The following is a 13799-nucleotide window of genomic DNA, read 5'->3' on the forward strand; positions in this document are numbered from 1 at the left end:
TGTAGTATGTAAGTGCAATAATGAAGAAGATGATGCAAAAACATTAGAGTGCAGTAATTCTGCTGAGGGTTTAAATTAATCAGAGAAAACCACAACTAAAAGATGACATTTCAACTATTGATTAATAGTTCACCAGATGGACAAGAGGAAGGGTATTCCATGAGGAGGATGACAAGAACAACAGGATAAGCAGGGTTGTAAGTGAATGGTGTTACCACAGAACAAACGGAATAATACTGCGTTCTGTGTGCCATGTTAGTGCGTTCAGACATTATTCATTAGACAGTGTGCAGGTGGGATATTAGAGGCTTTATCCAGCGATAATGGTGAGATTCATATTTTAGGAAGATAGCTCTACTTTTGGTGGAGAACAGCAGTTCTCAAAGTTTGAGGACCTCTGGTACACCCTTTAGGGAGTCTGTGAGGTCAGAAGTATTTTTATAATAATACTAAGATGTTATTCCCCTTTTTCACTCTCATTTTACATATACAATGGAATACCACTCAGCCTTAAAAAATAATGAAATTTTGCCATTTGCAGCAACATGGATGGACTTAGAGGGTATTGTGCTGAGTGAACTAAGTCAGAGAAAGACAAATACTGTATGACACCACTTATATGTAGAATCTAAAAACTACAACAAACTAGTGAACATAACAAAAAAAGAAGCATACTTACAGAAATAGAGAACAAACTAGTGGTTACCAGTAGGGAGGGGCAATATATAGGAATGGGAGGTGCAAACCATTGGGTATAAGATAGGCCAGCAGTCCCCAACCTTTTTGGCACCAGGGACCGATTTCATGGAAGACAGTTCTTCCACGGTGGGGGGAGGGCAGTGGATGGTTCAGGCAGTAATGGGAGCAATGGTGGGGATGGTTCAGGCAGTAACGCTAGTGATGGGGGATGGTGGGGAGCGGCAGATGAAGTTTCACTCGCTCACCTGCCGCTCACCTCCTGCTGTGTGACCCAGTTCCTAACAGGCTGCAGACCGGTAGTGGTCCACAGCCCGGGAGTTAGGGCCCTTTGAGATAGGCTACAAGGATGTATTGTTCAACATGGGGAATATAGCCAGTATTTTGTAATAACTGTAAATGAAGTATAACCTTTAAAAATTGTATAAAAACTTTTTTAAAAAAACTACTCACAGAAAATGTCTTCTATTAAACCAACATTAAACTTACAAAAATGTAAAACATAGTACTCTAAATACAAAATTTTTTGTTTTGGAAAATAGTTATTTTTATATAAAAATGTTATTTATGCTAAATTACTGGGTTTATACTTTTACATTTCCTTAATTTTGAAATCTAATATAGTAAATATTGGTAAATACAACCCACATAGTCTTCTTTTTTTTTTTTTTCGGTACGCGGGCCTCTCACTGCTGTGGCCCCTCCCGTCGCGGAGCACAGGCTCTGGACGTGCAGGTTCAGCGGCCATGGCTCACGGGCGCAGCCGCTCCGCGGCATGTGGGATCTTCCCGGAGCGGGACATGAACCTGTGTCCCCTGCATCGGCAGGCGGACTCTCAACCACTGCGCCACCAGGGAAGTCCCACAACCCACATAAATGAAAGCTTTTGGGGCACTTCAATAACTTTTAAGAGTATAGGGGACTTCAGACCAAAAGTTTTGAGAACTAGAGGTATAGAGGGTACATTTTATTGAGAAGAGGCTAACAGCAGAGAGAAGACTAATTAGGCAACTTTTGCAGGAATCTAGGTCATTGATTTTCAAACCCTTTGTGCATATATACCCATTAAAGAATTATCAAAAGCTATATTCTTTCTGGCACATTTTAAAATTGATAGCTAATTTTTTCCTTTGTAAATTTAGATGGTTGTAAATAATATATTTTATAAAGTATTGTAAATAATGACATTGAAGTATGGTACATCAATCTTTTAGATGTATACAAGGAAATCCAGACACCACAGCAATTTGATACCCATTGTCACCCACTTAAAAATATATAGGAACAGATGTTCTTCTTGATAGAAACTTTGCATTATTCCTTTTTCTTCTTAAAATTATATTTCCACTTCCCATCTCAAAATTTTGTATAATGTATTATATTTTGTACTTGGAAAATCTTTTGATTACCTATCTCCGTTGTAACCAAAATACATATATAAATTTAAATTAATTTTAAAATTTCCTATGACCACAAAAAAAGTATTCACCTTTTTATTCCAGATTAAGTTATCGTCAAAGGTACCGCCAGGATGAAATTTCCAAAGCAATATAAATGAATTACTAATTTGAATAATTCTTTAAAATTTTTTATTGGAGACATTTCTTTTTAAAAAAATTTTTTTAACATCTTTATTGGAGTATAATTGCTTTACAATGGTGTGTTAGTTTCTGCTTTATAACAAAGTGAATCAGCTATATGTATACATATATCCCCATATCCCCTCCCTCTTGCATTGGAGACATTTCTTAATAAATGGAGCTTTTCTTTCCCCTCCAACTAGTCCATATATCCTTAGATAAATATTATTTACTTCTATAATGGGACCAGATTCAACATAAATTCTAATTTTATTTCTGTATTTGTAAACATGGAGAAAACTTTTTTGTATAAATAAGGAGATGGGAAAGAAAGAAAGGAGTTTTGTCATAACAATGTCACTCATTTCTGTGACTCCTGATACGTACGTAGCAAAACAGTATATAGTGATCTACCAGTAAAATTTGTTAGCTGGCAATTTCATTAGATCCATTCTTTTTTCAGTTTCATTGAAAACGAAGAATTAAACCCACTTGATTTTCAAAAGTGGATTTACTACCCAATCATTAGAGTCATTCATTTTCTGTTTCTGGGAAGTATACCAAAAATCTTTTAAAATTAGTTCAAATTATGATATTACTCTCATTTAGAGGCACCTTGTTTAAACTGATACATTCATAAAATAGAATATTGTTAGTTTAAATATGGTAGTTTTTAATAACATCTTTTATCACATTTTAAATATGTGATTTAAATATGGCAAACCCTTGCACTGCCTCAAAGATTGAGTCACTTAATGAAGAGTGTCCTTCATTACAATCTATTTGGCAATGCCAGGCCTCATAAACAAATACACTTAATTTCCAACAGAAAAGGTCTTACTTCATTTTCAATTCAAGTAAGTATATTAATGTTATGAAATATTATTTTAAAAAACAGATAAAAACTGCAGAACACATGTGCCAGAGGCATGTTTACAATGAAGCTAACAAAGCATATCCACCAGAGTGCCTTCCTTTCAAGATTCCTTCTTTTCTAATTTTAAATATTCGCTTTCACACCTCATTTTATATTTTTTGTCATAAAGAAAGCCCCTAAAACTTTGGGCCCAGTATTTCTCCCTGCATATCTGTAAAGATTAACCACAAGGGCAGTCAGGATAAGCTTAAGATGATATATATCTAATATAAATAATTTCATAATTAAGTTATGAAAATAAGATAAACTACTTCTCATTACTTAATTTCTAATAAATAATACAGAATAAAATATAGTTAAGATTATAATTTATGAAGTAAGGAATATGGTAAAAGTCCTGTTATTCCTTCACTAAATGTTTTGGGGAGATTGAACTCTGATGTTTGACTTTGGGGAATCACTAATAAGCTTGTATAAAAATCAGAAAGAACATTTTCATCTTGGTCAAAATTTTCTTATGTATTTAATGAAAAAAGAAAGCTATATACTGCTAAAAACTAATCAGATGGAGAGTTGACATACAGTTTTATTTTTATATTAGCAAGTAAAAAATATGTTTTATATAATGAAATGAGGTTAACTAATTTTTATATAAATATTTCATAATGAGTTGATAGATTTTACCTAACTTGTTGAGTAACAAACACTAAATCTATAGTCTGAAAGAAATCACATAATTTTTATCCATAGGATTTAGCCATCCTATCTTTAAAAAAATACAGTTTCACTTAAAAGAATCACTGTCATCTATATTGCTTTTATTGTTCAGAAGTATTCTTTGTTTAGCTAACAGCATGTCCTGTGGGGTGGTATTAAGAAGAACTGCAGGGAAAATGCTTCTGCTAACGTATTTTTTTAAATTGTTCAGGCAGGGTTTTGGACTCATGGAGAATCCTTATACGGTTCTTGCTGTAGAGCCCCTTGGAAAATCTTTGTATATCCTTGGGTTTATTACTCTTCACCTGGTTTGAAGATCTCTGTACTAGTCAGGAGATAAGGATCTAACCTAAGGCTGTAATAGCAGTATTGGTTAGGAGACTGATTTGAGACATTTTTAAGATATACTTTAGTGGCTCAGTAGACTTGGGAGTGAAAGATGAGTCAAAAATAATTCTTAAGATTTCCATTTTGGGGAGTTAGATAGATTGTGATACCATTCATTGCATAGAGAAAATAAAATAATCAGCAAGTGTCAGAGAGGTGGGGATGGAGTTCTTTTTGCCTGTGCAGAACTTTAATATGGAAATGTTCAATAAGTCTGAAACACAAAAGAAAGGTCAAAGATAGGGTGGTTATAAATTTGGGAGACTGTAGTATATAAGTGAATGATACTACCTAAGGGAAATCTTTTTTAGAGAGGAAGAGATCTGGTGATGGAACCTTCGGGGAAAGGTTAACACAGGAAATGAACCTCTCCACAAAAGCAGAATAGAAAGAAAACAGTTTCATTACTGAATAAGCAGTAATCCAGAAAGTAATGTGCATCATAAGCAATCTGCTAAGAGATTACAAAAACAGAAAGAAATCTCACCCTTTTATAAAATGGCCAACATGTTCTCAGGATAAACAATAACTACTCCTCAAGTAAGAGGACTTGACAGCACCATCTGTCACACATTGTTCATCCTAAATTCACTTAGTAATAGGAGTGCCCATCTGTGTTAGCTAATTGGCTTTATCCAAAAGAAAAATAAACTTCTCATATCTTTATGATAGGAGATCGTTTTGCAACTTGAAGGATACACCTGCCCAAGTTAGGCTCCTGCCCTGCCATTGAAACTGGGAGGTAAGGGCATGATAATCCTTAATGATTACATTCCAAAGAGGTAGTTCCCAGGTTCTTGAGAAAGACATTCCTGTATGTAAACCTGGCAAGAGGCTTTTTAAGCAAAAGCTTTTAAAAAGATTTTTACATAAATTTCAAAGAGACAGAGAATTCACAATTTAAAATTTTCTAAAGTAAATGCTCTAAGAAAAGAAAAGTCCATGTCCTTTTCCACATGGACTTTTTTTTTTTTAACTTTGTATTTATCCTTACATAAGTAATGGGAAAAAGAAAAACAGCCTTGGAGATGAAGGGGTAAGTTACAAAGAGTGCTTTCATGAAAGCCACAGCAAGAGAATATTTTTCAAGGGTTGAGGGAGTAGTACTGCCTTCTAGGAGGTTATATTCCATTTGTGGGATAACACTAGCATATATTTTAAAATAACAAATATGTAACTTTTTAAAAAACTAAATATAAAAAGAATATGACATTACATGGTTAATTGTATAAGTATAGACTATAAGTACTTTAGAATTTCAGTAGCATGAGGTCATTATGACCTTAAGTAGTCAGAGGATTTCTGGAAGTTGGATTTTGAAGGAGAGGTTCATTTTATGTAATTCATATTTTAAACCTCAGTCTAAAACAGATCTCCATTGCAATTCTCTATAATAGGATAAATTTAGCAATGGTACCATGATATTCATAATCCATTGGCCAAAATTCTCAGTTGGGTAGTGTTGATACTTGAGTAGATGACACCATTTTCCCCTATGACTTTCTATTTTCTGTGCTCCCTCTCACAATCACCCCCTTTCAGATTAACAGGTTATTTCTTTTATATGTTAGTAGCTTCAAGTCTTCTCCAGCTTAAAAGGCACTTTTTCTCTAGGATTCTTATCTGGATTCATTTTAAGCTTAACTTGCAAAGATCAGCTATTTTTTAGTTCTTGGAAGGTACTTTGCAGTTAACCCTGATGTTACTGAGACAAACATTATTTATTTTGGATTTTAGTTATCTTTGTGTTTTGGAGGTTCCCAAGCCCACCCTCAGGTTTGATGATTCACTAGGAGGACTCATAGGACTCAGCGTACAGCCATAAGCATGGCTATGACTCATTATAGGAAAAGGATGCAAAGCAAAATCAGCAAAGAGAAAAGGCGTCTGGGGGAACACCTGGAAGAAACCAAGCACAAGTTTCTAAGTGTCCTCTCCGAGTAAAGTCATATGGGACACACTTAATTCCCCCAGCAATAAACTGTGACAACATGTGTGAAATGTCATCTACTAAGGAAGCTCATTAGAGACTCAGTGCCCACAGTTTTTATTGGGACTGGCCATGTAGACATTCTCTGCCTGGCACATTAACAAGATTCTAGACTCATTTGTTTGCAGAAATGGTTTAGGTACAGTGAGCCACTTTTATTATCATTTAGGGAATTGTGGAAACCCTCCTGAAATCTAAGATCCCAGGTACCGGTCAAGTGTCAACACTGCAAACAGACCTTTTTGAAGATGGCAGCCTCAGGCCTGCTGTGTTAACCCTTTTCTCTACAGCTTTTTTTTTTTTAATCCAATGATTTGCAGATAAAATCAAGAATTGACACATCAAGTAACTGTCTTTTAAATATACTACAGGTATGCACCAGAATCACTGACAGAGAGCAAGTTTTCTGTGGCCTCAGATGTTTGGAGCTTTGGAGTGGTTCTGTATGAACTTTTCACATATATTGAGAAGAGTAAAAGCCCACCAGCGGTCAGTTTGCTTTTTATTTACTCTCAAGGTTTTTTTTTAACATGAGAAAAGCTTTTTCCAAAGAATAATATAGTAAGCTTAGGGTTATTTTAGAGCTCCTATTGCTTATTTGTAAGACAGCATCCAACAAAATAATCCCAAACTTATTCATTAAATTAACTTGATGTTTTAAAAAGTGGGGATTGGAGTACTATTTAGTATATTCTCTTAGTATTATCTTCAGTAAATCCGATAAACTCATTCATTCCAGGAATTATTGCAAAAGTTAAACCTTTTAAAGTAATATTTTTTCTGCTCATTGTATAATTTTAATATAGGAAAGTATAAAAAAGAAAATAAAAATAATCTCTAATTCAACTACTCAGAAATAACCACTTTAATACCACTTTAATAACCACTTTAATGTTTTCTTACAGGCTTCTTTTAATTTTATATATAAAAGCGAAATTTTATTAAAAAGATTTCTTTTATAACAGGTCATACTGTACAGTTTGCTATCCTGCTTTTTCATTACATATTATAGCATGAATATTTTCCTATATTAGTAAATATTTACTGCAAATATGACTTCTAATTCCTTGGTAGCATTTCATCATAAGGATATAATTTCTGGACAATTATTTTCTATTTTTCAGTCTTTTAAGTAACACTTCATTGAACATAGTGCACATCCTTATATATATTTATGTTCATCTCTGGTTGTCATCTTAGAGAGTAAAAGTATAATTATAGGTGAAACGTTATGAACTCTTTTATAGGATTTTCATTATTTCAAAATGCTTTCCAGGAAAGCTGTACCAGATTAGACTCTCAGTAGCTGTGCATAGGGGTATACGTTTTATCATTTGCCAGTGTTGACTATTGTATTTCTACACAGTTTTGCCAGATTGATGGGAGAGAAGTTGTACCTATTGGATTTTAATTTGCATTTCTGCTATTAGTGTGATTGAATACATATTTATTGGGTGTTTGGGGTGAGTCTGTGCATGTGTGCATTGTATCTTCATGTACTTTGCCCATTTTTATATTGGTAATTTTTCTTACAAGTATATAAGAGCTCTCTGTGTTTAAATAAACGATGTGTTCATTGTAAATACTTCTCTAGCTTATGGTTCAGACTTCAATTTTATGAATTTTAAACATAGAACTTCTCTTCGTTCCATTTATGCTTAAATATTCATTCTGTATTTTCTTTTTATTATGTCTTCTTTTACATTAAACTTTTTATTTCACCTGAAATGTAGTATGATGTGTTAAAACAAAGTAAGTGTTTTTAGTTCACTGGTTTTGAACCTTTTCAGGGAATTTGTGCTGAGTATGTTACAGTTATGGAAATGGCATTATAGACGTTCCACATTTAACAATCTTTTCTGAACTATGACTGAAAACAAAGTTTTTGAAGTTAAAATAGTCTGTTTTTAAAATGTTTCAAGGTAAGGAAACATACAGGATTTTTCCCATTTACTGGAAGAAGTTGAGAAAGAATTCTGATTCAAATTAAATGTACCAAAAATGTGTCATTGAAAAGTGGGTTTGTGTTTCAGGAATTTATGCGTATGATTGGCAATGACAAACAAGGACAGATGATTGTGTTTCATTTGATAGAACTCCTGAAGAATAATGGAAGATTACCAAGACCAGATGGATGCCCAGATGAGGTAACAAAAAATTTTTTTTATCCGCAGTAATCATGCATTTTCTTTCTCTCTTTACCCAAGGATTTCAGGTCAGTTTATGTAATTTAATTTGCTGAGGTTGTAGAAAAATAGCATAATCATGACTGTGGATATAGGTATATCCATGACACATGCCTGTACAGGCAAATTAAGTGGGAGTTCTGAATTTATGTCTTCACCAATTAAAAGATGGCACTTTGTGTTCATTGTAAGTTTGGTTTATTTTCCCTTTTACAGATTTATGTAATCATGACAGAATGCTGGAACAATAATGTAAACCAACGCCCCTCTTTCAGAGACCTAGCTCTTCGAGTTGATCAAATAAGAGACAGCATGGCTGGATGAAAGAAATGAACTTCACTCTGAGACCAAAATAGACTTACAGAACAAAGTGTTGTATTTCACATTACTGTGGACTGTTACTACATATATCATTATTATGTATATCATGACTCTAGCCAGCAAAACTGTGGAAATATCTGCTCAGAGCTTTCAAAAGTTTAGTGAGTTTTTCTTTATGAGGACACCAGCCAAAGACACTGATGAAAAGTCCTTAGCAAAGAGTTTTGTAAAAAGTTTCGTGAACCTAATCAGTCATCAGTTAATATCACCTTTGGCAAAAGAAGAAACTTAGACTTTTTTCAACTCAGAATTATGAGAGATGAAAAAATTGTAAATGTTTAATATGCACAGAATACGTATGTACAGTTTTTACCACAGTGAATGTATAATACCTTGGCATCTTGTGTGATGTTTTACACAAGAGCTGGTATTCATAAATAATGTTTTCTAATTTTTCCATAGTTGATCTGTAATAACTTCACTGTACAAATTAAGATGCTCAGATAATTGAATAAGCACCTTTGTGTCCTTGTTCATCTATATCACTGGCCAGCAATATAAGCAGGTGTATACTTTTAGCTTGTTGTTCTATGTACTGTAAATATTTTTCAAAGCAAAGGGAACAAATGTTTAGTTTTATTTGTATAGGGAATTTCCCTGACTCTAAAGAATACATTTTGAAATGGAACAAGTTAACAAAGATATAACACAATCTATTTTCTTATTTCTCTCCCTTGTATCTGTTTGTGGCGAGTATGTTTTTTAAATAGAACTATCTCCAGGCTTTTCTAAGACTACAGTGAACAGTTTTCTTTTAAAATTTTGAGATGACGAATGCCAGGAATATTGTCATCCCTTGAGCTACTGGCTGCCAATAAGACTCTTCAATCCCTGGGACCTATAGTCATGGATTAAATTTAAGTGTAAGCCATAAAATAGATTGTTTTTCATATATATAAGCCTATTAAGATGCACAGTGGGTTAGGAATTGTTTTCTAAAGAATGTATATTTTAGGGATTTCAGAAATCTATTGCCGTTATAAAAGAGATTTTCTTTTGTTAGATTCTTACAAGGGAGAAATAAGAGTAAATTGGTAAAAAAAAAAAAGTATGCTTGTTAATTTTATTCAAGAATGCCAGTAGAAAATTCATAATGTCTTGAAGAAAAATCAGCATTTTTCACCTGAGTATACAGGGTCGTTTGTTACTGTTGTCGTTTGTTTTAGTGCTACTCCATTTTAGACACCATACCTAAAATTAGGTGGGGTTTTTTGTCTGTGTGTTATTTATACAAAGTTTAAAATACTTGGCATTTTGGTTAAAAAGAAAATAGTTTCTTTATTTTCAATGCTATATGCTTTTTTTCTTTTAACTTGAACTTAAGACTTTTGATTATCTTTCTGTTTTTTGGAGCTGGTTTTAAAATGAATATTATATAAGAAAAAAATGCCTCACATATAAAGTTTGAGTTTTTTGTTGGAAGGAAAGGGAAGAAATGCTTTTTGTGCTATCTTTAAAGCATTTTACCAAATAGTAGTTACACCAAATGCACAAATCATCTAAAATAATATATTAGATTTTAAAAGATTTCTGGTAAACATTATATTTTGATGAAAGTTGAATATAATTTTTGTTTAATTTGTAAAGACTCCTCCAGGATCTCTGTATGTAATGCATTTAAGAGATCTTCTGTTCTGTTACTTTTCATGTCAAAAGTAGCATATCATATAATATGTTTGATTGCAGATTTTTGTACTAAAACTTAAGTACCTAAAAGTAGATTCTTAAAGGTTGATAACATTTTGTTTATAAAAACAAGGATGTTAACTAGGTTTCTTTTTTAAAAGTTTTTCTTTTAATGTTTCCATTTTTAGTTTTAGGAGAAAAATCCCACATAAACATCTTAAGTTTTTAGAATGGGATGACAGCCTTATTGTAAAATTCTAAGTTTTCAAGAAAATTATTATTTATTGAGGGTTTGTGATGTTTTAAATTTTGATTCTGACCATACATAAAAGGAAATTAACCATGCAGCTGTTTAGTTGATTCTGCACAAGACACAGGTAAGTCAGTATTGTACCAGTTAATGCCAAAATGTTTCTTCAAAGTAATACTCTTCAGAAATGAGCGTAAAGATTTTCTTAAAATTCTGCAATTCTGTAAATATTCCAGTATTTTAAGTTACACAGTCTTTATATAAATAATTCCCTATATCCATGACTGCCTGCTTTGGGAAATGGTCACTTTTTCATGTTATTTATGTATGCTGCCAGTAGCACTATAATTTGCTATGGAAGAGTGCTTTCTTACAACCCAACCCAAGACTTCTGCTTTAAAGTCAAGTGAAATTTTTATCAAAACCGTAACTCCTGATATTTAAATTTTATTTAAAGAGTTTTGTTATAGAGTAGACTTTAGAAAATACCTATAGTTCTATACCTGGGGAGCCATTCTCTTTGGGGTGGCATGATGTGGTCAGATTGAGACTGTATTATTTTCTTCATTGTGCCTTTAGCATGTTCCCACAAAACTGAAATACTCATGTAATAAATATTCAGAAGTTGTTTTCTTTTGTATTGTCACCTAACCAAGGAACTGCAGGTACACACATTGATTTAGGGATGTTCAGAGAAAGACCTTTATAAAGTAAACTTACCTTTCATTTTAAAAGAAATGCTTCCTAAGAGTGCTATCAACTACTTTGTGCTGCTTATGAACACTGCTATATCCACCCTAGGTCTGGTATGTAAATTATTTCTAATGAAAGTTTCTCTAATTTTCCAGTACAACTTACTAAAGATCTTTAATCTCCTATATTAGAATAAATAATAACAGTAAGTCAGCAGAATTATCCAAACAAAAGACTAGGTTATATGAGATAATCTTCATTTTATTTAAGAAAAAAAAAAGTATAAATATCAGAAAATACTTTATACTGACACCCTGATTTGGGTTGGTTGTACTTAATTTCAAGATAACTAGCTGCTAACTGTTTTACGATACTGACAGTAACATTAGAGATTTCAGAATGACAGTGAGAGAATTTTTAAACTTTCACATTAGTCAAATGCATATGATATGCACATCACATTATATACCTAAATATTAAAATTACCAATTTTGTTTTACTTTATTACAGTATGTTCTTCATAGGTTAAGAAATTAACTTCTACTGTGCTTATGCTAGATGGCATTGCTTAGTGCAGGCCCTAAATATTGTTCTTTTCCAGTCTTACAAAATTTATAAGGAAAATTCTTATCTCCAACTGAAACACCAATTGTTATTAATATATCTTTAAAAGTTTTTAATTATCATTTTCTATTATAAGGCCTTTCTTTGCATAGCAAATTGCTTAACATCTTATTTTGAACTGGAACAGATTTATGACATGAGGTCATTAAAAGAGCTTCTAGGAGTCTCTGTTCCAGTTATCCATATTCTTAGTTTTTGTGAATATGTGTTATGTTTTTAATACCTGTACTAGGAAGCACTCCTATAGATGCTATTTATTGGGGTCAAGCAAGTCAACTTTGAGCAGTGTGAACAGACAGTAGCATAGCTTTTAAGTCTGACAACAGGTAAATAGCATTAATAAACAGAACAAGGTGGTAAGGAAAAGGCATATAGCAGGATTTTATAGAGACAGCAGGCAGCTGGAAAGGCAACTTACCAGTTGCAGATGATAAGCAGAACAAGTACACTAAAAACACAAATGAAAGTATGCAAGAGAAAGGTTTTTCATCAATTATCCTTTCAAGATCATAGTTGAAAATGTTTAGGTGCTTTTCACACGCAAAAAGATAAGTGTTTTTAATGAAAAAGTTTAGGGTGTTTCAAATGCTTGGAATATATGTGAATCTCAGAGCATGAATTTTCTAGTAGCATGGAGTATAAGCTTGTGAGTTGCAATTTATTTACTGAAACTAAAAACGTTAGAGATTAAGAAAGTCATAGATACTAAAGAAAATGGAAATAAAATGAGAAAGATAAACCTACACTCAATTATGAAAATATCTACTTGAAATTTCTTTCAACTTCAACAACTTGAAATACACATATGATACTTTCTTCTTCTGCAATAATAGTTTTGTTGAAGGTTGCTGTAATGAACCTTTTTAACTATCCCAAATTTTAAGTATATGAAAACAAAATTTATTTTATGTCCTTAGTAACATTTAGGATGTTGGATTAATTTTGGTTGGAGAGGAATGAAAAGAAAGTTGTTTGTAGAATCAAAGACTTCACCTTGATTCTTAAGAGCAAATAACTGAATTCTCCAACAGTACTGATTAAAATACTTTTAATCTGCATAACCAAGGTAGCCTAAGCCTTTGAGTGCAAGCTGCAGGTAGCGCAGATCTAAATGACAAATTTGAAGTAGTTTGTGTCAAATGATAGCACTTATTGTCTACTGTTTACAAAGCATTTTAAAAACAAGTCACTGTTTCCCACAAATTCTGCCAGAATATTGTTTTTCTTTTCTTCTTTCTTTCTTTTAAAAAGTGTTTTAAATCCTTGTTTCTATCAGTAATTTGAGGATAGCATGAATCCCATGGTACCACTTCTTTTCCTTCCTGTTACTAGTTTTGTAACATTATCATGCAGCTTACTGAATAGGAATTCTTGATAATAGAGTAAAGGTATTGGTGACAAAGAAAAAAAAATTGAAACAAAGTCTTACCTTTTTATTGAAGGACTTTGAGAAATGTTGAAGTTGAATTCTAAAACTCTTGAGTATACCATTATAATTCTTTAAGGTGGCCCAGTTTACTTCCAAAGCTACTATTACAGAGGAAGAAATTTCCAAAAATTGAGACTACCATAGAGGACAATCTTTTTCCTAAAAATGATTTGGAAATCTGAGACCTAAGGAACAATGAGTGTGGTGATGGGAAAAGGGAATTTCTAAATTTCTGTCAGATCTCAGATTAAACTCGCACTTAATGGGAATTTTTTTCTAACATCTTGAATTTCTCTTATTTTAGGATTACTAAGATAAATGTAGAAGGTTAGAGTATGGATAGCTCAGTCAAATGCCAACTAC

At 32.7% G+C, this 13799-nt stretch overlaps 1 protein-coding gene across 5 annotated transcripts in view; it reads left to right on the forward strand.

Moving 5' to 3' along the window:
• JAK2 (Janus kinase 2) overlaps positions 1–10967 on the forward strand; it is a 118905-nt gene extending 107938 nt beyond the window's left edge. For 3 of the 5 annotated variants that reach the window (XM_032634865.1, XM_032634867.1, XM_032634864.1), the window contains exons 23-25: positions 6619–6736; positions 8281–8394; positions 8650–10967. In XM_032634865.1, coding sequence (XP_032490756.1) covers positions 6619–6736; positions 8281–8394; positions 8650–8757 — 340 coding nt within the window. In that variant the 3' untranslated portion in view covers positions 8758–10967. The remainder of the gene's footprint in view (positions 1–6618; positions 6737–8280; positions 8395–8649) is intronic. The other 2 variants (XR_004350372.1, XM_032634866.1) reach the window with 2 other exon arrangements.
• The last annotated feature ends 2832 nt before the right edge of the window (positions 10968–13799 follow it).

Source organism: Phocoena sinus, chromosome 6, assembly GCF_008692025.1.
Source record: "Phocoena sinus isolate mPhoSin1 chromosome 6, mPhoSin1.pri, whole genome shotgun sequence".
NCBI classification, from domain to species: domain Eukaryota; kingdom Metazoa; phylum Chordata; class Mammalia; order Artiodactyla; family Phocoenidae; genus Phocoena; species Phocoena sinus.